Raw genomic sequence first — 25,339 nt, 5'->3', positions numbered from 1 at the left:
CTCCCCCTGCCTCTCTCCTATAGAACAATGGCAGCCGTTCGTCGCGGCAGGAAATCCTGCCGTTCGTTCTTGCAGAGCGGGTGCTGGCAGAAGCAATGTCTGCAGCCTCCCCACTCTGCTTGTTTCTTGCGACAAACGACTCTCGGGAACAGCGTGTCCCCCGGCTGCCAGTGTTCTATAGGAGAGAGGCAGGGGTAGGAGAGGAGGCAGAGCCGAAGACAGCGGCTCGTGGAACACATTACTTTGCCCTATTACGCTTGCGCCCGGCTAATGGAAAAGTACCAATATTAATATTGAGTTTTCTTATTTACCTAGTCTAATACTGTATGGACACTTTTTTTTATAGTTTATCTATTTTCTTTATGGCTTTTATAATTTCTTTTAGCTTATATATTTTCTTTTATAGCTTTTAAGTTATAGAAATGGCTTTTAGGTAGGGTAGTTATAAATTATGTTTATATTTTCATTCATTCATTTACTAATTAATTAATTAATTAAGCTATAGTCTATAACCCATTAAATAGGTAATCGTGGGGTGTATGACTACGCTCTCCCCAAAACGTTTCGTGGAAATGTTTGCATTTCCAACAATGAGAAACGACTCCATGTCATGTCTGTACAACCCAATACTAACGAAATGGCCGCTCATAAACGAAAGCCACAGCCATGACGCAAAAGAGACACATCCGGTAGGATTAGCCAAACAGAGCACGCGTATCTGTGGGCGGGTTACTGTGTTGGCCAATGACTGAGCGGCGGGGTAGCGCCTCTGCCCAATAAACGGTTATAACGTGTGCGCCCCTCCTTTCTTCTCCCCTCGTCGAAGCGGCTTTGTTGCAAGGTTGCCATCTTTCCGTGTCGGAGCGCGCAGGGGTCCGTGTGGTGAGTGCAGGTGGATGGGTGCGGGCGGAAGGGTAGTAAGAAGGGGGAGATGGTATTGCCCGCTCTGTTTGTGTAGAGAGTTCGGGGTTTCGCGTGCGGCTTCTCCCGTCTGCACGCGCCATTCTAGAATCCTCTGGCGTCTCGCGCCTTGGCTCGTGTCCCACAGTCACAGGGTTGTTCAAGTAAACTGTCTTCGCTTGGATTCCAAACGTTCTTTACTTACACCGTGTATGCATAGCCGGTTATCAAAAGAATTGATTTGTGTTGCAGTAATTGGATTTTTGGATAGCTGCTTACAGTGAACCTGAAAGGGGTGTGGAAGCACCTTTTTAATGTGAACCCGAAGTGAGAGTGATATGGATGCTGCCATATTTATTTCCTTTTTAGACAACACCAGTTGCCTTGCTGTCCTGCTGATCCTCTGCATCTAATACTTACAGGCCTCTTGCACACTGCAAGCAATTTACTTCCGATTCAGATTTGCAGTTTGCTCCCTGCACACTGCAAATCTGAATCGGAGGTAAAAACTGATTAAAAAGCGGAATCTGAATCTGAATTGCTTGCAGTGTGCAAGAGGCCTTAGGGCTCTTTCACATCTGTGCAGATTTTCAGCGGTTTGATGCAACGGCTAACGTTTGCGTTAACCAAGACTTTTTTATTTTACCTTTCATGCCTGACGCTGCGTTTTTGTGCTGTACGACGCACCCGGGAGCTGTTTTTCGCCTGACGCACCCGGGAGCTGGCGTTTTCCGTAGCGTTCAATGAATAGCTACTGCTGCTGATTGTGGCGCACTGCAGATACACGACGACACAACGGCCCGCTGCAGGCTATCAACGCGTGCAGGAGAAATGTTATCTGATGTGAAAGAGCCCTTAGCCATAGACCCTAAACAAGCATGCAGCAGATCAGGTGTTTCTAACATTGTCAGCTCTGACAAGATTAGCTGCGTGCTTGTTTCTAGTGTTATTCAGACACTGCTGCAGCCAAATAGATCAGCAGGGCTGCCAGGCAACATGTGTTGCATAGAAGGAATAAAATATGGCAGCCTCCAGACCACTCTTACAATTCAGGTTAACTTTTAGGCCTGGTTATCCAACATTTCAGCATACCTGACAAAATGGCATACAAATGCTACGGAGCATGTGCAAAGTCATGCCAGTCATAAATTAACCCCATAATGCCCATCAGCAGCACTAACCTTGCAACCTGCGTTAGCCTGGGTCCTGATGTGCAGTGTCCACTATCCAAGTGGACAGAGTTAGAATAAAAAGTTGTCCAAGCGAAGCGAGGACAGAGCCTGCAGCCCAGCGAGAGGGCAAGGGGACACTGATTCTACGAAAAAGGAGATATCACTTTAAATCAGGATAACTTTTTTCACCAAGTACAGCAAGAGCTGTAATCGGAATTGCTTGTGGAACACATGGCATAGGCAGAGTATAAAGGTGCGTACACACGTCAGATAAGTCTTTGGAAAATGAAAGATCACAGACCATTTTTACCCCTTTTCATGTAGTATGAGAGCCATTCTCTACAGTCTATTCTATGGAGCTGAACTCCCCATCAGATAAAAATCTTTGCAAGATGCTGCACACAAAGATGCTGTACACATTCAACAGATCAGTATCTGCAAAAGATCTGTTCCTGCAAAAGATCCATCCCTGCAAAATGCATTCATAGTCTATATCTGCAGATCCTATACACACCTTGTTTAATGGACATTCATCTGCAGATCAGACAATTATCTGCCGATCTGAAGATCCAACCTGGTGGATCTGATCTACAGATAATTGTCCGTTAAACAAGGTGTGTATGAGATCTGCAGATATCATAGACTATGAATGCGTTTTGGAGGAATGGATCTTTTGCAGGAACAGATCTTTTGCAGATACTGATCTGTTGCATGTGTACAGCGGTCTTTGTGTGCAGCACCTTGCAAAGATTTTTATCTGATGGGGAGTTCAGCTCCATAGAATAGACTGTAGAGTATAGCTCTCATACTACATGAAAGGGGGTAAAATTGGTCTGTCATCCATTTTCCAAAGACTTTTATCTGACGTGTGTACCCACCTTAAAGAGACTCTGTAACAATTTTTTCAGCCTTAGTTCTTCTATCCTATAAGTTCCTATGCCTGTTCTAATCTGCTCTGGCTTACTGCAGTCTTTCCTAACTGCACTGTCTCTGTAATAAATGAATGTATCTTTCCTCTGTCCTGTTTGTGGGGCTAAAGCAGCGTACACACGCCGGACTTTAGGCAACGACGGGTCCGTCGTTGCCTCCCGCTGGGTGGGCGTGCCAGCGACAGTCCGGCGTGTGTACGCTCTGTCGTCAGACTGATACGGCTGTTTCTGAGCGATCCGCGGACCTTAAAGCTTGATTGTGTGGAATGTGCAGGGCTGCTTTTAATTGGTAGAAGCGATACACACCCTCTGCAGGCCCCCTGCATACTCTGAATGACTCATACACTATGCTTAGCTGAGCCTATTAGAAGCTGGTTAGTTTGTTTGTAAACACTGCCTAAAACTGTTAATTACAAGCCAGGGTTGCAGCAGAGAGTGGCAGAAACAGCACAGAGGGGCACAGGAGAAAATAATGAATAGAATGGTATGCTTTTTATTGTAAGAATATTAGAGTACAGATTCTCTTTAAGACAGACGCACAACACATACAATTACGAAATGCAGAAGACAGTTTACATCGGCCATTCACCGCTACAAATGCGGACCAGTAGGGTAATAAGATGCTGGTGATGGCCGCGAGTCCATTTTTGGATAAGAGCCAAGGCAGGCAGTGACAGTAGCCGGCTGACCGACCCAGCTATAGCATGCTGGTATGTGGGCCAGACGGGGGGGAGGTTGGAGTTCAATAAACTTGGGGGAAGGTGTTCTTTCGCCTGGTGGTTTTGGATGGTATAGTCCTGTAACTGTGTCCCAGCGGGAGGAGCTTGAAGTAGTGGCTGCCTGGGTGAGGAGTCACGGGAGATCATGGTGGCCCTCTTCCTCATCCTAGCGGAGTGGAGGAGATTAAGAGGTGGAAGAGGAGATCCGATGATCCTCTCCGCATCCGTTATGACTCTCTGCAGTTTGTCACTGGCCGTCGCGCCAGCATACCAGACAATGACTGAGGAGCAGAGGATGGATTCTATGGTGGCAGTATAGAAGCTGGTCAGCAGCTCCCTGGGCATGCCAGATCTCTTCAGTTGGCGCAGAAAGAACAACCTCTGCTGGGATTTCTTTTGTATTTTGGTGGTGTTTTGCCCCCATTTCAGGTTGTTCGTGAGAGTCGTGCCGAGGAACCTTACAGATGTTACTTTGGCGACTTCTGTTCCTCCAATGAGGGCAGGTGGGAGCGGGAAAGGGTTTCTCCTGAAATCTATGACTAGTTCAACACTGCTGCATTGAGAACTAGGTTGTTGTCTCTGCACCAGTTGCATATTCTCTCGGCTTCGCTGCAGTACTCATGCTCTCCGTTGCTACCAATTAGGCCGATGATAGTGGTGTCTGCAAATTTGATAACTTTCACCGAGTCAGCGGATGAGATGCAATTGTTGGTATAGAGGGAAAACAGTGGAGGTGACAGAACACAGCCTTGTGGAGCCCCTGTATTGGTGGTTCGGACGCTGGAGTTGTATTTGCCAAGCTTCACCTGTTGCGTTCTGTCTGCCAGGAAGTCTCTAATCCATGCTCGAAGAGTAGGATCAACTCCGAGCTGCGTCAGGTTGGTGATCAAGACTTCTGGGCAGATTGTGTTGAACGCTGAGCTTAAGTCCAGGGACAGGATCCTAGCATAGGAGGCAGGGCTGTCTAGGTGCTCAGTGATGTATGCCATGCTGGCATTGATGGCGTTGATGGTGGTTCTGTTAGCCCTATATGCAAATTGGAGCGGATCTAGAAGGGCGTCCCTGGACCTCTTCAGGTGGGCAAGGACCAACCGCTCGAGGAGCTTCAAGATGTTAGAGGTTAGGGCCACTGGACAGAAGTGGCCCTAACCGGTTTCACTCAGCAATACATACCTTATCTTCATAGGCAGCTGGCGGTAGATGCTTCCTAAATGTATGCTATTTTGCCACCGGTTCACATTGGTGGGTTTTCCGGAACGTACACTGTACAAGTGGAATGGATTCAATGTTAACCTATGGATCCATTCACATGCGTCTGTTGGTACAGATATGTTTTGGTCCCCAGACCTAAAAATTGCTGCAGGCCCTAATTTTCTGGACTATTCTGCTTAGCGGAACGGATCCGGACAAATGCAGCAGCATTGGGGCAATGGGAAACTGAACGATTCTTCACACTAGTGAAGAAACGCACCGTTCCACTGGGTATAGGGGCATGGGCCAACGCAAACCTAGCGACGGGAGGGTAGGCTAGGGAGGCTTTATATATACCTTAACTTCATAGGCAGCTAGCGATAGAGGCTGCTTCCGTGTCATGTGACTACATGACGTGCTATGTGACTAGTCACATGACGCGCTGTGTGGTCACAGCGGAAGAGGAGGAAGCATCTACCGCCAGCTGCCTATGAAGATAAGGTATGTGTTTCTGAGTGAAAACTGATCCGATCAATCATTGATCAGATCCGTTTTCACTAATGTGAACAGGGCCACGGACTGAGCCATTCGGTGAAGCGGAGACCGGATCCGCTCACAGGATCCTTTAGGCTCAAAAACTCAATGTGAACCAGGCCTAAGAGTGTACTTTGGGAGGGGAAAGCCTCTGGACTCTGAAGAGGCTTGCCTTGTCCTTCTCTGCGGCCCTTTTTTAGGGTTGGGATCCCTGAAAGTCTGGCAACAAGGGCTTGTCAGTGCCTCATTCTGTAGCAGCTTTCCACTTGGGCTCCATAACAATAATACAGTGGTGTGCCCAAAGCAGGTGCTCTAGTGGCTTGCTGCTTAGGCTCTGGTAGAAATAGTCAAGCCTGATCTGGTCTTCCCTACTGTGCTGGCAGGAGCTGCCTGCTTATTAGAGCGGACCCGATTGGGCACAACCATTTCTGGCGGAGCCTGTGTGGCAAGCTGCTAATGCACCTGCACCCAGCAGTGAATGGTTTGGTGGTGCCAGGGCAGGAAGGGGAAGGCTTCATTAGGATCCAGGGTACAATGGGGGAGGCCTCATTAGGATCCACAATCCCCCTGGTACTTAATTGGTTTAACCTTCTTGCCAGTTATCCCGAGCTCAGCTCGGGTAACCTGCGCAGGAGGATTTCTCAGGCCCCGCTGGGCCGATTTTCAACTTTTTTTTTTTTTATTGCATGCAGCTAGCATTCTGCTAGCTGCGTGCATATTTCGATCGCCGCCGATTCGCCGCTACGTGCCGCTTCCCCCCCCCCCCCTCCAGACCCCTTGCGCAGCCTGGCCAATCAGTGCCAGGCAGCGCTGAGAGGTGTATCGGGATTCCCTCTGACGTCCCAATGTCGGTAAAGTCATCCCACCCCGTCGCCATGGCGACGGGGGAAGCCCAGCAGGAAATTCCGTTTTTGAATGGATTTCCTGCTTTCAGAAAGCGGCGATCGGTTGAGGTAGGGGGGTGCTGCTTGTCAGCGGCTATCATGTATCTAGCGCTAGGCTAGCTACATGAATAAAAGAGTGCTGCGCCGCCCCCTTGTCGACACAATTGGAACGGCAAGGGGGTTAAAGGACTTACGAGGCCAAAATGTCTAAAAAAGCAAAGTACCTGTAAGCTGTTTAAATGCACGGAGGATGCCGTCCGCGCCCTCCGTGCAGTTCCGCCGGGTCCCCTTCCTGAGATCGCCCCCCGCGCTGACCCCCCCCAGGCCGGGTCGGGCTCTCGTGCCGCTCTCAATATGGCCGCTTCCATTGGCCGCGGCTGCGCAGTCCACCTGGCCGCGAGTGCGGCTGCGCAGCTCTACGGCCAACCCCTCCGATCCACGCTACAGTGCATGGTTCGGGGGTTGGCCGTAGAGCTGCGCAGCCGCACTCGCGGCCAGGCGGACTGCGCAGCCGCGGCCAATGGAAGCGGCCATATTGAGAGCGGCACGAGAGCCCGACCCGGCCTGGGGGGTCGGGGTCGGCGCGGGGGGCGATCTCAGGAAGGGGACCCGGCGGAACTGCACGGAGGGCGTGGACGGCGTCCTCCGTGCATTTAAACAGCTTACAGGTACTTTGCTTTTTTTAGACATTTTGGCCTCGTAAGTCCTTTAAAGAGAACCCGAGGTGGCTTTGTATAACGTTAGTGGGGCACAGAGGCTGGTTGGGCACACTAACACCAGCCTCTGTTGCCCCATGGTGTGTGTCAAAGACCCCCCTGCTCGCCGCTATACCCCCGCAATGCTGGCGACACGCAGCGTGTCGCCAGCACAATGTTTACCCTAGCGCTGTCTGTCAGCGCCGCTCCGCCGCCTCCTCCGCATCGCCGCTACCCGCCCTCGTCCCTTCCCTCACGCTGATTGGAGGGAAGGGACGAGGGCGGGTAGCGGCGATGCGGAGGAGGCGGGGGAGCGGCGCTGACAGACAGCGCTAGGGTAAACATTGTGCTGGCGACGCGCTGCGTGTCGCCAGCACTGCGGGAAGGATAGCGGCGAGCAGGGGGGTCTTTGACACACACCATGGGGCAACAGAGGCTGGTGTTAGTGTGCCCAACCAGCCTCTGTGCCCCACTAACGTTATACAAAGCCACCTCGGGTTCTCTTTAAGCACTTGGCCTTTTTTTTTTTTTTTTTTTCTTTCTGCAGTGTGGTGATTGGAATTAGAAGCTGAACTAGAATTAAGATTTGGGTAGGTAACAGTTTTGCTTGAGATTGCTGAATTTAGCTTTTTTTAGTCATCTCCATGCAAAGTTTTGGGTGCTAGTCTAGTTGAGGGGACCCAGTGGGAAACCTTGTAGGCTAACGGCTGCTCACTGCTTGGGGCAAATCGGTTGCCTCCACTAACTTAAGAAATGGCGACTCGAAGCACTAACAATAAAATTGTACACCAGGATCCATGTCCTTTGGGCAACTTTACTAAACCTAATTTGGTGGCGTAGATGTTTTTTCAAGCATGTCCCAATTTCTAACAAATTAGTGGTTGTGACAATGGATATGGGTCCTTCAAAACAGACAAGTACCAAGTTCTGGTTTAGCTCATGCATATTCTAGTTTCGAAGTTGATCATATCTGTTGTACTAATTAAGCCCTATCTACATGTTATGATTCGATTAAATCTGACATAACCGATCGGGATTCGATTCAATTCGATTTGCTATTGCAAAACAATATCGGATTGAGTCCTGATCGGACATGTCGGATTTAATCGATCGTAAAAAGAATCGTATCATGTAGCTGGGGCTTTACAGTCAATGAGATTCAAATAATTTAAAGTGAATGCAGGTCTTGTTTTATGCACTTGAAAGCAGACCATTAAAATGTAGTTGCTGCATTGTTTGGGTCATTGTCAAGATAACTAAATTTGCCCATAAGCTTAGATTTGTTTGTATCACCTTGACATGTATGGTAGAATAGAAATGGTCGATCAAATAATTCTGAGTTGATGCAGATTTCGCACTTATTTTGCAATTTGGAAATGAACCAACTCCTGCAGCAGCTGCATTCCATTGGCTTTCAGGCTGCGGAAACTTATGTAAAACTAGCATACAAACCACATTTACATGAAGTGAAAACAAAAATGAGGTGGGCTTACCAGGGACTTATTAATTGGCCACTCAGCTTAATTCAACTGTTAGAGAACCCGAGGTGTGTTTAAAGAATGTTATCTACATACAGAGGCTGGATCTGCCTATACAGCCCAGCCTCTGTTGCTATCCCAAATCCCCCTAAGGCCCCCCTGCACTCTGCAATCCCCCATAAATCACAGCCGTGCTGTGAGGCTGTGTTTACATCTGTAGTGTCAGTCTCGGCTGCTCTCCCGCCTCCTGCATAGCTCCGGTCCCTGCCCCATCCCTTCCCTCCAATCAGCAGGAGGCGGGGAGAGCAGCAGACTGACACTATAGAGATAAACACAGCCAGCTCTGACAAGCTGTTAGCAGCATGGCTGTGATTTATGAGGGATTGCAGAGTGCAGGGGGATTTTAGGGGAGTTTGGGATAGCAACAGAGGCTGGGCTGTATAGGCAGATCCAGCCTCTGTATGCAGATAACATTCTTCAAACCCACCTCGGGTTCTCTTTAAGCCCCATCTACACCATACAATTCTTTTTATTCGATTCATTGTTTTGCAATGGCAAATTAAATCCCGATCGGACAAATTGTATGGTGTGGATGGGGCTTAGTGACGACTTCCGAACAGCATGCGCTGCTAGCCACGACTGCAAGGCCTATTATAATTTCACAATGTGTACAGAAAGCTTTATTAGGCAAATGTAAATTGTACTAACATGTGACAGTGCCCTGTTCAAGAGAGCGCACTCAAGGAGGTGTGGAGAGTTGCACCTTGGCTGTGCACAATTGCACCTTTTTAGTGAGTGGAAAACAGCTGAAGCGAGAGGGATACAGAGGCTGCCATAAATTTCTTATTAAGCGATACCAGTTGCCTGGCCATCCTGTTGATCCTCTGCCTCTGCTAGGTACACCCCATACAATTTTTTTTTTTAGATAGATGGTTTGAGAATTTCCATCATGTCTGATCTTCGCTCTTTTTATTTTTTTTTTTCCCTGGTTCATTTCTCATAGAAGTGAATGGAAATAGACAAAAGATAACAGAATCAAATATCGATCGGATGGAAAATCGACGTAAAAAACACATCTTGTGTACCCAGCTTTATACTTCTAGCCATAGACTCTGAACAAGCATGCAGTAGATCAGGTGTTTCTGACATTGGTGAAAGATCTGACTGGATTAGCTGCATGCTTGTTTCAGGTGTGATGAAGACATTACTGCAGTCAAATAGAGCAGCACGGCTGCTAGGCACCTGGTTTTGTTTAAAAGGAAATAAATGACAGCCTCCATATTCTCTCTTCAGTTGTCTTTTAAAATGTTAAAGGACAACTGAAATGAAAAAAAATATGGAGGCTTCCATATTTGTCTGTATCCACAGCACCACAATAAAGGTACTGTTTGATCCAGTGCCTGTCTCTGCTTCAGAATGTATATGGATGTGCTTTCTAGTGTGCATGCGTCATAAGTACTAGTGGCGTGGGACCACGCTGCCAGCCGCATCTAGTGCCATTTTTTTTTTTTCTTAAATCAACCTAGTTTATGCTTATAGAGCATTAGTTGGGAGAGGTTTATAAAAGGGGGAGATGCGGTCAAAAGCCACAAGTAGAGGTATATGCTAGAACACATGATTTGCAAATTTCTTTCTGAAAAGTGACCTGTACATGGTTAAAGGAAACATCCAAGCTAAAAGGAAAAAAAACTCCACTTACCTGGGGCTTCCTCCAGCCCCTGGCAGTCGTTCTGTGCCCTTGCCGCAGCTCCGGTGGCTCCTGCTGTCCTTCGCGGGCCACGTGGTCCGGTTGACGTAATCAGGATTGTAGTGCGCAGTAGTTATGCGGATGTGCAGTATAATCCTGATGACGTCGCCGGCCCACATGACCCATGCTGTGGAGCGCATGAGAAGCCGACCTGGTGAGGTCTGCTTCTGCAGCGGGGAAGACCGGGAGCCACTTGAGCTGTGGCGAGGGCACAGAACGACTGCCAGGGGCTGGAGGAAGCCCCAGGTAAGTCGAGTTTTTTTTTTTTTTTTTTTGTAGCTTGGACCTTCACTTTAATGTCCAGGTGAGTCTGAATTACGACCCAAAATATATAGGAAATCGATGGCTGCATGTATTGTCGCTCCATGCAGTGTTCTCCTGGAAATTATACATAACTTTTTTTTTTTGCCAAGTGGTGTCAACCTTTAGCTGCGTGGGCTAAGTGGATTCACCCCTTTCGAAAAATTGCCTGCCAAAGCTGCAGTAGTGCCATACTGCAGCTTTCTAATGTACCGGACACCGCCATCTTTTTTTTTTTTTTTTTTTTGTACAGATTCCCTGTATCGCCCAATCTACATGATACGATTCTTTGTACAATTCTATTTACGATCCAATTAAATCTGACATGTCCCGATCGGGATTCGATTCGCCATTGCAAAACAATGGCAAATCGAATTTAATTGAATCGAATCCTGACCGGACATGTCAGATTTAATCGGATCTTAAGAATTAAGAATAGTGCATAGTGTCCACTTGCAGCAGTTAATATATGGTGGACAGGTCACTTGGTACACATGGCCTGTGGAGATTTGCAGGTGAACTAAATTAGTGTTGTAGAATTCTGACCTATGTTCAAATTGTATAGCTTCCTTGTTTATGTGTTTTTTTTTGTTTTTTTTCTACAGCTAGTCAAAATGGTGAAACTGTTTGTGGGTAACCTTCCTCCTGCTGCTACTCAAGTAGAGCTCAAATCTCTCTTTGAGCAGTTTGGTAAAGTTACAGAATGTGACATCATAACAAATTATGCCTTCGTGCACATGGAAGACAAGAAGTCAGCAGATGAAGCTGTGAACAATCTGAATCAGTACAAACTTCATGGAGTTTCAATCAACGTGGAACACAGCAGGGGCAAACCAAGAGCCTCCACCAAACTGCATGTGAGCAGCATTAGCCCCGATGTCACCAGTGAGGAACTGCGTGAAAAATTTGAGGAATATGGCACTGTGCTGGAGTGCGACATTGTAAAAGATTATGCCTTTGTTCATATGGAGAAGGCTGAAGAAGCACTGGAGGCCATAAGAAATCTGAACAACTTGGACTTCAAAGGTGAAACAAGGGCTTTCATTGTGTGATTTAATGTTGGGTTTTAGTGAAAGGCCTAGTTTGTGATGTGATACTAGATCATGTAACATGTCAGTGTGTAGTAATAGTCAAAATGGCTTTGGTGAAAATAGGATCCTTTTTTGGTTAAGTTGCTAGGTCAGACAGGATACAGTGAAGTAACTGATATTCAGCTCTGCATGGAGGTTGGTTAGGTATAGTAGGTCGTCCTAGTGTGACCACACTATCTATCTAAAAGAAGCTCAGAACCAGCTGGATTAGACTGGTTTTGTGATTGGGGAGAGGCATAAATATTTAGCCTTAGGTCTCCATAATGTCTTATCCCTATGACTGCTGTGTAGTACCTAGTTGGCGGGATGAGATTACCCACTGGCTGCTAACTTAACCTCCTTGCCTGTTATCCCGAGCTCAGCTCGGGGAAACCTGCATAGGAGGATTTCTCAGGCCCCTCTGGGCCGATTTTTCAAAATTTTTTTTTTATTGCACGCAGCTAGCACTTTGCTAGCTGCGTGCATTTCTCGATCGCCACCGTGCCCCCTCCAGACCCCTCGCGCAGCCTGGCCAATCAGTGCCAGGCAGCGCTGAGGGGTGGATCGAGCAGGAAATCCCATTCTGAACAGGATTTCCTGCTTGCAAAGATCGCCGGTGGCGTTTGAAATACGTATGGGGATGCCGCTTGTCAGCGGCTATCATGTAGCTAGGCTAGCTACATGAATTAAAAATAAAAGTGCTGCGCCGCCCCCTTGCCGATATAATTGAAACGGCAGGGGGTTAAATGATTCATAAATTGGGTCCCCCCCCCCCTTCCCTGCAGACTTAAAGCAGAATATAACCCTGCATTTCAACTTTGCTCTAAAACATAATTTACAGCATATTGTATGCAAAACATTTTTTTTTTTTACTAGACCAGCATTGGAAGGGTTAAACAGAGGTTTAAAGTTCAGTGGAGAGATATGTAGAAGTTCAGATTGTTACATTCTATTTAGTTATATGTATCTATTGAGAAATGTTATACACTCTTTGGCTGTCCTCCAACTCCTTCTCAGTCAGAGAGATGAGTCACATTCAACACTTAGATACATTTTGTTTACATAAATGTATCTATGTCAGCTTCGGATGCGTCTGCAGAAATCTCCAGGAATTTTAAAGCACTGTGTAATGCTGGTCTAGTAAAAAAAAAAAAATGCTGGTTGCATATAATATACTGTAAATAATGTGTTAGAGCAAAGTTGAAATGCAGGGTTATATTCCGCTTTAAAGGAGATCTGATGAAAAATAAAACCCTGGGGGAATACTTGTCTTGGGAGGGAGAAGCCTCTGGATCCTAATGAGTCTTACCCTGTCCTCTTCAGTCTACTGGATCAATCACTGACAGCTCCATGCACAGCAATATTTACCTTTTGGGCTCCAGTGCAGTTACATTAGAAGCTTTCTGATCGTGCTCTGGCAGAAATGGCAGATCCCCATCGGGTCTGCTCTACTGCGCAGATGACTTGCAGTAGAGTGGGTCCTATGGGACTTGGCTATTTCCACCGGAGCCTGATCTGAAAACTTCTACTGCGCTGGAGCCCTGAAGGTAAATATTGCTGCACGCTGCTTTGCTTGTCAGTAGGATTTTCAGGTAGGAGCCTGAGGGCTCGTTTCCACTATCGCGAATCTGCATGCGTCCAACGCATGCAGATTCGCACATGTAATGCAAGTGAAATGTTTCCACTGTAGCGTTTGCGTGGTGCATTTTTATGAGCGGTGAAAAAACGCACAAAAGAGCCAACGAATTCGCCTGCTAGTGGAATGCATGTATTTAATAGGGAAATCGCATGCGTTTTTCGCGTTATTTACGCGATTACGCATGCGATTCCGCATAGGAACCAATGTAAATTAACACAGGCAGTGACATGGTTAAAAACGCACATAGCCTAACCTGTGAGAAATTGCATGCGTAATCGCGTAAAAAAACGCACCTGCATGCGCTTCTGCGGTGGAATCCAGGCGATTCCGCACCGCTACAGTGGAAGCGAGCCCTAAGTCTTTTCTCTCCCGAAGTATGTACACCATAGGGGCCTTTTAAATTAAAAAAAAACAAAAAAAAAACTTTTCAATTCTGTTTAGTATTAGCCGGGGGTGTCACTCCCGTGTGATCTCAGCCTCATAAAGTACATGTGACCTCCTTTGAAAGGCTTGAGACTTGTTTTTGAAAACAGTTGGGACTAGTAAAGGTGCCTACTGGGTACACACAGTTTCCTTTCCAACAGGAATCGGACAATTATGCTCCCATTCGATAAGTTATCATGGAGAAAATCGATCTGGTTATTGATCAGGAACAGTTTGGACTTTTATACACAATACAACTTCCTGTCAGTTGGACAGGAAATTGCCTTGTGTACCAAGCATTAAGGTCTGAAGGCATCAAATGACTAAAGATGGGTTAAGCAAGAACTCGCTCCTAGGGAAAAACACACCCAGAAACTTTTAGGGCTCGCTCTAAAGGGCCATGTCCTCTGCCTAGGCTGAGAAGTCATTGGCTTAAAGGAGTCATCAGGCAGTTTGAATCAAAATTTGCTACTTACCCGGGGCTACGTCAAGCCCCAACCTCCCAGCATGTCCCTTGCCGCAGCTCCGCTTTCAGCTGTTCGCCGCTGCTGCCTCCTGGTACCCGGCGATGACGTCATGCTGGTTCTGCGCAGTATGCTCCGATCCAAGTGGCGGTGATTGACAGCGCCGCTTGCGCAGGCACAGTACAGGCCGACCTGACTTCATTGCCGGGGAACGGAGGGCAGCGGCAGCAAATGGCTGACGGTGGAGCTGTGGCAAAGGACATGCTGGGGGCTTGGGGCTGGACAAAGCCCTGGGTAAGTAGCACTTTGATTCAAATTGCCTGATAACTCTAAGTTGATCATTTGTGCTAGACAGCTACTTGGTTAAACTTGCTATTAATTTATAGACTATATATTGGCCAGTGAAAAGTTGTCTTTCAGAAGGAAACTCTTGTCCATTGTGGTCCTGCCCTGAAGTACTTTTAAATGTGGAAGATCTGTGTCCTGTCGTGGAGGATGAAACAGAAGTGCTGAAGTTGCACTAGTAATGGATTTCTGAGTCCTCCACGACAGGGTAAGAAACACACACGAAGTTGGTAAGTTCTGTCTTGAGGTAAGGTTATCTGTAATGCATTTGAGGGGTCTGTGGGGAGCTGTAAAACCTTTGTTGCTTGCTGTCCTATTTAGAAGATCTGTCTTGATGTGGAGGAGTCACAGAAATCCCATTGCCGGTAAGAGGGATATAGGATTTCACAACAAACCTGCTGGTGTGCTGTGAAATGTAATTATGAACGGTTGAGACAAATACGCTTGTATGCACCTTCAGGGAAAACAGGTCAATGTACTGCTCGTTCTGCTCTTGTCTGTATTAGTGGTTGAAATTGTGCCTTTAGATCCATGGCCTGGTTAAATACCCCCCCACCCCACTGTATTACATTTGGCAATTGCTAGACGTCAGCTGACTTTGCATGTATCCCTCAGGACTTATAAACATACTAACCTGCTGCTAGTGATGTGATTTTTGTTTCAGATGTGAAACCAGTCATGGTGTGCCTATGGGTAGGTTCGCATTGAATCCTTTGGGATGTGCATGTGGCACATTGCAACAGATTTCAAAATTGACAGCTTCCAGTGATGAGTGCACCCTGCAAAAGTGCACCAAGTCACAATATAATCATGTTGCTGGTAACGTGCATGTTCCGTACTGCCTGCCTTAAGGCTGAAATTTTTTTTTTAATCTCTTTAAAGGACTTCCGAGGCCAAATGTTTTAAAAAAATAGTTACATACCTGTGTAACTTGGGAGGACGCCATCCATGCCGTTCCGCCAGGTCCCCGCCGCTCATAGCCCCCCCCTGGATGGCTCCCGACCCCACGACCAGGGTCAGGCTCTCTGCCTGTATCAAGATGGCCGCGGCTGCGCACTCCGCATTGCCGCTAGTGCGGCTGCACAGCTCCAGGGCCAGCCCCCCGATCCACGCATCCTGTTTCAACAGGATGCGTGGGTCGGAGGGCTGGCCCTGCGCAGCCGTACTAGGAGTGCGCAGCCAGGGCCGGCGGCCATCTTGATACAGGCAGTGAGCCCGACCCTGGCCGTGGGGTCGGCAGCTGTCCGGGGGGGCTATGAGCGGCGTGGACGGCGTCCTCCGTGTCCTACCAAGTTACACAGGTATATAACTTTTTTTGTTAACATTTGGCCTTCGGAAGTCCTTTAAAGGGAAGGTCCAAGCAATAAAAACAAAATCCACTTACCTGGGGCTTCCTCCAGCCCCTGGCTGCTGTCCTGTGCCCTTGCCGCAGCTCAAGTGGCTCCTGGTGTCCTGCGCTGCAGAAGCTGACTTTGCCAGGTTGGCTTCTTGTGCGCTCCACGCGTGGGTCACTTGGTCTGGCCGATGTCGTCAGGTCTGTACTGTGCAGGCGCAGAACTACAGCACAGACCTAATGATGCCAGCCGGAGCACTTTAGCTGCGGCAAGGGCACAGGATGGCAGCCAGGGGCTGGAGGAAGCCCCAGGTAAGTGGATTTTGTTTTGTTTTTGTTTTTTTTGTTTGGATGTTTAAATCAAGTGTTGTACTAGTATAAGCATGGGACTTTTTCACTTTTTTTAGCAATGTATTTTATTTCATAACTCATTGATTTTTAAGTAGATGGAAGAGGGGTGGTCAAGAATTTTTGTTTGTTAAACCATACCTGCCAATAACTTTCGTCTTGCCAAGAACTCTGCTTTAATTATGTTTCTGTTTTTCAGATATACTGTAAAATAAAAAAAATCTAGATTTGTATCTTTAGTTAATTGAGACAAGGCAATTGTGCCTATACTTCTCATCACAAATCCTTCTCGCGTTTGCTCTCTTAAAGGCAAAAAGATGCACGTTCAGCTCTCTACAAGTCGTCTGCGAGTAACTCCGGGGATGGGAGAACGAAGTCGATGCTACCGTTGCGGGAAGGATGGCCACTGGTCTGGAATGTGTCCCTTAGACCAAATGGCTCAGGAGCTGGGGGCGTCATACGATTCTTTCTCCGATCCTTACGTCCCAATGCGCAGTGCGGCGGCTGCCTACGCGGAACGTATGTTGTTTGATGAACGCCGGAGCCTGATAGACTACTACCACCGTTACCGTATGCGCACCTCATCGTATGATTCTTTCATGGATCGTCGAATGCCGCCTCTACCCCCTTCAATGTCGTCATTATCACACAGGAAGCGTTTGGAAGCCTATCCATATGAGAGGCATTTGTTGCCACCGCCACCTCCGATCCCCAGCTATTACTCACGAGATCGAAGCCCCTTACGTCGTACCACCACTACTACTACTGCAGCGGCCGCTGGTGCGGAGGGATATGATGCGGAGTCCAGAGTAAGCGCTCCCGTGCGGAATTCTATGTATGACTCCTCCTCACGGTACATACGGGAATCCTACACTGATCGTTCGGGGTATTACTAAAATGAGGAGGTGAGGCTTTAGTTAAATATCTTGTGAAAGCAAACCTTTTACTAGTTAAAGGTAAACTAGTGACAGGGTAAAGTACATGAAACGGCTTCATTGACTGCTACTTTTTAAGAATGTGAACTTTTAAATGTTAAACCAGTCCTAAATGACTCCTTGAGAAATAAAATAGTTCTATTTTGCACTCTGAAAGGGCTATAAGGTCTTTCTGGCCATCCGTTACTTTCCCATAGCAGCCAGTACGCTGTTCATCAGCTTTACATCTGTCTTCTGCCAGTTTCCCCTTTGTTCCTCTTTAAACCTCACCTCCTTTTTCTGCTACTTATTACTGTGAAGCCACCCTCTGGTATCTTAATCTGTAAGTCTGATCATTGCTTTCTACATGTTGCATCCTGGTACATATTGTGCCCAGTAAGCAGAAGGAAGTTGCACAGGATAACTGAACCTGTAAGTAAAGCTTTCACTCAAATGCAGAAACATTACAGGTTCTGTATTGAATCTCTGCTTATGAAATGCTTGATTGAAGCCAAATTTGTTATACATTAAGTGAGCGATTGGGGACTGATTTAACACTTCCAAGTACATTAATCTTAAAGAGGAACTGTAACGACAAAACGGCCCCTGGGGGGTACTCACCTCGAGTGGGGGAAGCCTCAGGATCCTAATGAGGCTTCCCACGCCGTCCTGCGTCCCTCGGGGGTCTTGCTGTAGCCCTCCGTACAGCCGTGACGCAATATTTACCTTCCTGGCTCCTGCGCAGGCGCTCTGATGGCTGTCGGCGCCGAAGTAGGCGGAAATACCCGATCGCCGTCAGGTCTGCTCTACTGCGCAGGCGCAAGTTTCCGGCGCCTGCGCAGTAGAGCGGACCCGACAGAGATCGGGTATTTCCGTCTATTTCCGTGCCGAAAGTCGCCACAGCGCCCCTGCTGGAGCCAGCAAAGGTAAATATTGAAGCTACAGTTGGCTCTGTCGCCGGCTGTTCGGAGGGCTGCAGCGAGACCCCCGTGGGACAGAGGACGGCGTGGGAAGCCTCATTAGGATCCTGAGTCTTCCCCCACCCGAGGTGAGTACCCCCAGGGGAGGTTTTTGTTAGAGTCTCTTTAAGCCATGTTTGCTGTGTAATTATCAGCAGACACAATGCTGACCTGATACTGGTTTAGGGTAAGTTCACACCGAATCCGTTGCAGTACACTAGAGGTACATGTCAATTTCCTAATTTGTTGCTTCTAGTAATGGGTGCAATGTACAGTACATCATCACCATTTTATTTGTGGAGCTTGTGCGGGCCAGTTGTGCTCAGATCGCATTTAATTCGAAGTAAAATGCACTGGATGTAATGCGCAGATCTGAAGGGGACCATTGCAGCACATTGCTGTGGTTTGCACACTGACACACTGCAACATGTATCGTGTGAACAACCCCTTACTGCATAGTGGCTTTATGGCGGTTGATTCAAGTAGTGGCTAATGAAGCCTTTTTTTTCTTCAGGCCTGTCGCTAGTTTTTTTTTTTTTTTTTTTTTAAGGAAACCTGTAGTAAGAGTAATATAGAACTGTCAGCTTTAATTTTGATTCATTCGTTTTTTTAAAGATTTTTTTTTTTTTTTTACATATAATATATTCAGTTTAAGCTGTATTTTTGTAAGTTACTGTTGCCTTTGATATTACCAATTAAACATAGTGCCATATCTAAAGGTTTAGGGTCTGGGTGTCTGCAGCTAAAAGAAATTTCATAAACCAGACAAAGGCCTGTGAAGGTATCTGGCTGCATTTTAGTGTTCTTGTCTGCCTACTACACTGCTCTTCAGTCTTTTTTTTTTTTTTTTTTTTTTGACTGACCCAGTATGAGTGCAAATAATCTGACTCCTGCTTGTCCCATGTTGGTGAGTCTGCTGTGTGCACTTTACATTGCTGAAGCCAAAAGGTTGGCATGACAACCAGGCACAAGCCTTACTATTTTAAAGGAGTAAAACTGGCAGGCTCCATATGTTTTGCTACAGGTTTCCTGTAACGTGTCTTAAACTAGTTGGGGGTGCATAAATTTTTTATTTTCTATATACTTTCTTATTCGTGTACTTCGGGTTAACGACTGCAACTTCTGGCTTTTTATCGTAGTGCATAGAGTGCAAGATGCATCGTACACGGTTCAGCTTAAATGTAGCTTCGTTCTCCTGGGTTTCTAAAACCTTGTCCCAATAAGTTTCTGCAGAAACTTGTATGGAACACATGGCTTTAGAAATCATCTTATATAACGTAACAGTTTAAGCTTCTTGCTCTTTTGTGTCCAGTTTGCTTATACTTTATTGGATTAAACCCTTAGTTCCAGGTAAGTGATGTGTTCAATTTTTGTGCAAGCTGGATTTAATCCTCCTCCCAGGGTTAACATTTGCTATTTATTTCCTCCAGCTTCTGTTGCATTCTAAAGCAGGCCATACACTACTCTAATTTTACCATCGGTACACATTCGATCACTGAATCTGCTGTGAAATCTGTAACACAAACATTGCCCAATTGACTTATTTCTGTCAAATCAATCGTGTTGGGATGAGCTGGAAAATTAAGCTAGACTGCTGGCAGGTTGGAAGCAGCCAATAGATCCCTCTGCTTAGATTCACTCAGTGGTATCTGATGGTTGGTCTGGTTGCCATCTGTTTGGCCTCCTCTTCAGAATTTGTATTTGCCAGTGTTTGAGAAATGGTGAAGCTGAGCAATAAATACAAACCCAATTGTGAAAGACAAACTACTTCTATATATAGCAAAATATTTAAATTCCCCCTCCCACATGTTTCGGCCATTTTAACACCTTAATTGATACCTTCAGACATGAGGTTATCTGGTGCCAATTTAGAGTTTTAGGGCCAGTTCACACAGACGTTTGGCGGCGCTAACCGCTAAGTGTCCCGGACTCCTCGGTTAAACGTTCCCATTCAAGTGAATGGGAGCATTTAACATTGCAGTTACCATCAGTTATTCCGATCCTGCTTTTACCCCATAGTTTTAGGCGACCCTGAACGCCTCATGGCTTCTAGGGCCAAATCACCGACGCATCTTCATGTCCCCTTGAGATCAAAAACCGCACATCACGACTGATGCCGACTATCGCCGCGGAGAAGCGCCTGTCTGAACTGGCACTTATTCACAAATCTGGGCATTAGGAATGGTCAGTGAGATGCTAGGAATTCTTGCGCTTTTACTACTTGGACATGACCTGTGCATTTGATGTCCTGTGGGGGTAATCTTGATGCATTGCTTTTTGAAGTTTTCTCTTTAGCTCATAGTAGGAATTATCAGGCTATATAGAAGTATTCTTACTTCTGAGGGTAAGACATGCACACTGTAGACTTTTGTTACTGAAAAGGATTTGTGATAATTTTATGTGCAAGTTGACAATGTTTGAGGTGTCCCCTGATATAAGTGACCACCTCATCAGCAATTCAACTTGAAGAGTCCTCTGTTATAGTTGCATTTTGCAGTTGGGACACCTCCTATTCTTTCTCTCCATTGGATAAAAGGTGCTACTTGTGCACTACTTGTCCCTTTAATTATGGTATATGATTGGAAACAAATCTGTGGTGTACGAGGCTTTTGGTATGGACTGCTATTGCTTAGTGTGCTGCTGTATCTGATTAGTCCGTTTCCAATCATTTGTATTAAATCCAAGAACTTTTAGCATCTCATTGAACGTTAGTAATACTTAGGGTTTTTGTGATGCTTCTCTCTAGACTGGTGCCGATAACGCAAGTCTTTTACCAGTAATCACTTGAGGTTGCCAGAAAATAAGTATTGGGTCTCAAACCCACTAGCAGCTTTATCTAAGAGCTAGTAATTTGAAAAAGCGCTGGCTAATACTATGGGGGATTTTTATTAAAATTGCTCTAGGATCACACTCATAGCAATACATTAGCAAGAGCTTTTCAAATCACAACTGCTTAGTAATGTACTGCTAGTGGGTTTCACTCAGACTGCCCTTATGGAAAAAAAAAAACTTAGAGAACCCGAGGTGGGTTTTACAAATCCTAATTGCATACAGAGGCTGGATCTGCATATAATGCCCAGCCTCTGTTGCTATATTATTCCCCCCCCCCCCCTCCCCCAGGCCCTCTTTGCGCTCTGCCCCCCAAAGTAAACCACCATGCTAGCGACACATGTTGCCAGCAGGCTGTTTACATGTATACTGTCATTCTCTCTGTTCCCTGCCTCCTCTGTCGCCGATCCCCACCCCCTTCCCGCTGATTGGAAGGAAGGGCCGCAGGCAGGAAGCGGTGACATAGAGGAGGCAGAGGAGTGGCGAGAATGACAGTATACATGTAAACAGCCTGCTGGCGACACAGCGTGTCGCTAGCATGGCAGTTTACTTTGGGGGGGGCTGGGCATTATGTGCAGACCCAGCCTCTGTGTGCAATTAGGATTTGTAAAGCTCATCTCAGGTTCTTGTTAAATGAAATGCTCAGTGGTGACAAGTTTGCCTGTTATTGCTGCGAGTTTTCCATAATATTAAGACCTTGCATCCCACCCTGCCTGCCAGACAACCTTCATGTTGGCTGGGAATGCAGCTCTGCTTGACAATGTGTCTTCTCAATGCAAACATCGCATGGAATATACAGCTTTGCAAATAGATAATGCTTGCTTAGGCTAATTGCATTTTACCATCGATATTAAGGCCAGGCAGGTAAAGAAACCCCAAATTATGGTTTGTGTAGTACAAACTGACATAGTCCACATTACACTCATAAAGATAATGGGAACCCGTGTAAATAAATGTCAGATACTCGCCTAAGGAGAGGGATGGCTTGGTCCTAATGAGCCTTCCCTCTCCTCTCCCGGTGCCCGGTCCCATGCAGGATCCCCTGTAGCAGTATTCGACCCTTTCGGTCAAATACTGCCACTTCCACCACCGGAGGGAGGTTTCAGAAGTCTTCGGGAGCACTCAGGCTCCCAAAGACGGGCCACTGCATACTGCGCATGCGTGATTGCCCTCTGACGCACTCGCGCAGTATGGAGCCGCGGGCCTTCGGGAGCCCGAGTGCTCCCGAAGACTTCTGAAGTCCCCGTGACTGAGGATCCACCGGGAGAGGAGAGGCTCATTAGGACTCTGAGCCTTCCCTCTCCTTGGGTGAGTATCTAAATTTATTTATTTTTTTAATGGGGTTACATTAGCTTTAAACAAGGCATTAAAGTGAACCTTAAGTCAGAAAAAAGTGATTTTACTCACCTGGGGCTTCTACCAGCCCCCTGCAGCAGTCCTGTGCCCTCGTAGCCACTCACTAATCCTCTGGTTCCCTGCTGCCAGCTAGTTTTGTTTTTGCCGACAGGCCCATCAGGACTGGCCACGTGTAGCTTTTTCCGCATTCCTGGCTGTAATTAGCGCTATTGCGAGCTGCAACGCGTGCAAAAATTGCAGCATTAAGAACGCATAGATATACGGCAACGCGTATTTTTGAGCGCGTTGTGGCCCGCAATAGCGCTAATTACAGTCGGGAATGCGGAAAAAGCTACGCGTGGCCAGTCCTGATGGGCCTGTCGGCAAAAACGAAACTAGCTGGCAGCGGGGAACCAGAGGATTAGTGAGTGGCTGCGAGGGCACAGGACTGCTGCAGGGGGCTGGTAGAAGCCCCAGGTGAGTAAAACTTTTTTTTTTTTTTTTTCCTGGCTTAAGTGTGCCTTTAATGTAACTAAGATATTGGGAGATTTAATTTGTGGATTTCATTAACAAATGGGATAAGTGCCTGCAGGGTTCACATTTGCCCTATTTTTGTTGCTTTTACAAAACGGGAAAATACATTAGCATGGTCAGCCTATATAAATCAATGAGCTCGCTCACATCTGATGGTACTTTTCCATTCAAGGTGGAACAAAAACCTTGCGACCGTCTGCTTTATCTCCTTTGTATTAAGTATTTTGATAATGGCATACATGTAAGCGTGAACAGAGGCTTGTGAAAAAAATGCAATTGTCAACATGGCTTATAGTTCGCGTTCTTCCTGAACAAACACTTAGGCCTGGTGCACACCAAGCGTTTTTGGTAGTTTTCAAAAACGCTGCCGCTTGTGAAAACGTTTGGCTAATGTATCTCAATGGGATGGTGAACACCAGCGGTTTTAGGTTTGCAGATGCATTTCTGCCTCAATGTAAAGTATAGGGAAAACAAACGCTAGATCAGAGCGGTTTTCCAGGCGTTTGTTACAGTAAAGCAGTTACTGAACAGCTTCTGTAAGAAAATCTATGAAATCTGCTACACAATGCTCACAAAAACGCTAGGCATGTTTAGAAAACCTCTGAACATGCCTAGAATCGCTCAAAATCTTCTTTAAAAACCTTGTGTTTTGCAGATCTGCTAGAGTTTTTGGTGTGCACTGGGCCTTAGTGTGAAGACCCTTCAGGCCACTTCACATGTACTCCATCCTGCTGCGTTGTCTTTAAATGAACAAGTGCAATGCTTCCAGACAGCTACAGGTTTGAATGTCACTCTGCATTCTTCTGTATACCTCATGTTAATGCACATGTGAGCCAGTCTTAAATCTGATGCAGCCCTGATAAAACTCCCTGGTCCTGCAGTGAGTCTAGTTACTAATCTTGCACACAATTATCAGTAAAAACCTACAAAGATTTACTAAAGAAATGCATGTAAAATGTTCTGCTTTTATAAATTTATTTTTTTCTTCCCCTTTTGCCTTTTTCGTTTTTAGGTAAGATACGAAGTCCTGTGCAGTCTCCAGTTGCATTTGCAATAGGAAACCATTTTACCCACATGTCATTCATGCAGCATCAGTCTGTTTTTTTTTAATTAGTTTAGTTTTTTAATTTCATTGACTTTGTACAGAGTTCATTTTGTGTATTTCTTGGTTGATTTTGTATGATCTCAGATTCTCATAAAACTTGTTAAATCTATGGCTTTGTAAAGAAACAGTGGCTACAGTACAGATAATAAAACAACCCCCAAACACTTTGAGCATAGCAGGCCCCTCAGGATGCTGGGACATACCACCGCTTTGTTATAAACTGCAGAATTCTGGCTTGCTTAACTGGACCAATTGATTGGGAATCAGGATGTGAAAAGAATTGATCCAGTTCCAAGCTATGTGCAATGCATGTCCATGCATGCCATCACTGCATCTCATTTGGCCATCTTTGGTTCTATTGCATTGTGGAATGTGGTACAGGGATTTCAAATTGAATTACGTGATCTTTAGAGATTTCCTTACCTGCAACCTGCATTGTCTCAAACATGCTAGATGGGCATTTGATTTGTGGCACCATTGGCCAGTGTACAGATGTCCTACCATAATGCAATGGCCAAGCACGTTTATCCCCTGCTTACGCTGCCTGTCAGAAGCTAGTCCATTTGGCGCATAGTTTCCCTGTACCCAAGCAACCAGTTTGCCACTCATTCCCTAAAGTTTATTCCACAGCATTGAGTGCATGTGTACACTACTTAATATCAGGTAAACTATTTATATGTGCATATTTAGCTGGGTACTGCCCTGTGCCACTCTGCCCTTTTAGTCTGACTACTGCTTCCAGCATATTATATTTTTATTGAATAACATCTGATGTATGGGAAAATGACTACTTGTGTATATATTGGCCCTAAGATTTGGTGATTTGTACAGTGGTTCTGTAGGCTAGATCAGTGAGATGCAAATCAAGTTTATGCAAGATTATGTACATTTTGTATACAAACTTTAGTAGCTTTTAAGTGGACCATAAAATCCTCCTTTGGCTTCATTTGGTCCTATGCAAGCTGTTTACATGAACCTGCATTTCCTTGTAGTAATTTGCATCTCCTTGTGCATAGTTTATGGTCTGTACCATAATAGTACCTGCTTTCTACTTGTATCTCTACTGTAGCCAGTGTCTTGCTTTAAAAACACACTGATCAGTTGATTTAAATTGACAAAACCTGTTCATAATATGATCTTCAAACATTTAATTGCACTGTTAAATGATTTCTGTTCTGGTTTGGGAAAAGTCATGTATAGCCCAAAACATGGGAAATATTATGTCTGCATAAAATGTCTAGCATTCGTCAATTTTCCCTCCAAATAAAATCACACTTTTCAAAACGTGTAATGTTTAATTTGTTGCACACTAACACAAAGGGACCCATGCAAATTAAAGGAAAGGGAGTTGCAAAAAAGTATACATACCTGGGTCTTCCTCCAGCCCATTACGCACTGATCGCTCCCACGCTGGCATCCTGTGTTCTCGCAGCTGCGATACCAGGTCCCCGCACTTCCGTCAGTCGGGCCAGTCGCCTGCTGGAGAGACTCA

General features: G+C 46.1%; 1 protein-coding gene across 1 annotated transcript; it reads left to right on the top strand.

The window, feature by feature from the left end:
- Nucleotides 1–780: 780 nt before the first annotated feature.
- Nucleotides 781–25,131, top strand: LOC137538590 (RNA-binding protein 4B-like). Its single transcript, XM_068260858.1, has 4 exons — nt 781–882; nt 11,155–11,575; nt 16,481–17,076; nt 23,755–25,131. The coding sequence occupies exons 2-3, from the start codon at nt 11,164–11,166 to the stop codon at nt 17,065–17,067; spliced, it is 999 nt and encodes a 332-aa protein (XP_068116959.1). The 5' UTR covers nt 781–882; nt 11,155–11,163; the 3' UTR covers nt 17,068–17,076; nt 23,755–25,131.
- The last annotated feature ends 208 nt before the right edge of the window (nt 25,132–25,339 follow it).

This window comes from Hyperolius riggenbachi, chromosome 11 (assembly GCF_040937935.1).
Source record: "Hyperolius riggenbachi isolate aHypRig1 chromosome 11, aHypRig1.pri, whole genome shotgun sequence".
Lineage (NCBI taxonomy): Eukaryota > Metazoa > Chordata > Amphibia > Anura > Hyperoliidae > Hyperolius > Hyperolius riggenbachi.
Note: the sequence above shows the minus strand (reverse complement) of the source record. Positions and strands in the feature narration are given on the sequence as shown.

Excerpts from the sequence above, each read along its gene's own strand:
- LOC137538590 (XM_068260858.1), top strand. The coding sequence starts at position 11,164 with ATGGTGAAACTGTTTGTGGGTAACCTTCCTCCTGCTGCTACTCAAGTA. Across the intron at positions 11,576-16,480 it reads GAACAACTTGGACTTCAAAG|GCAAAAAGATGCACGTTCAG; the intron begins GTGAAACAAGGG and ends GCTCTCTTAAAG.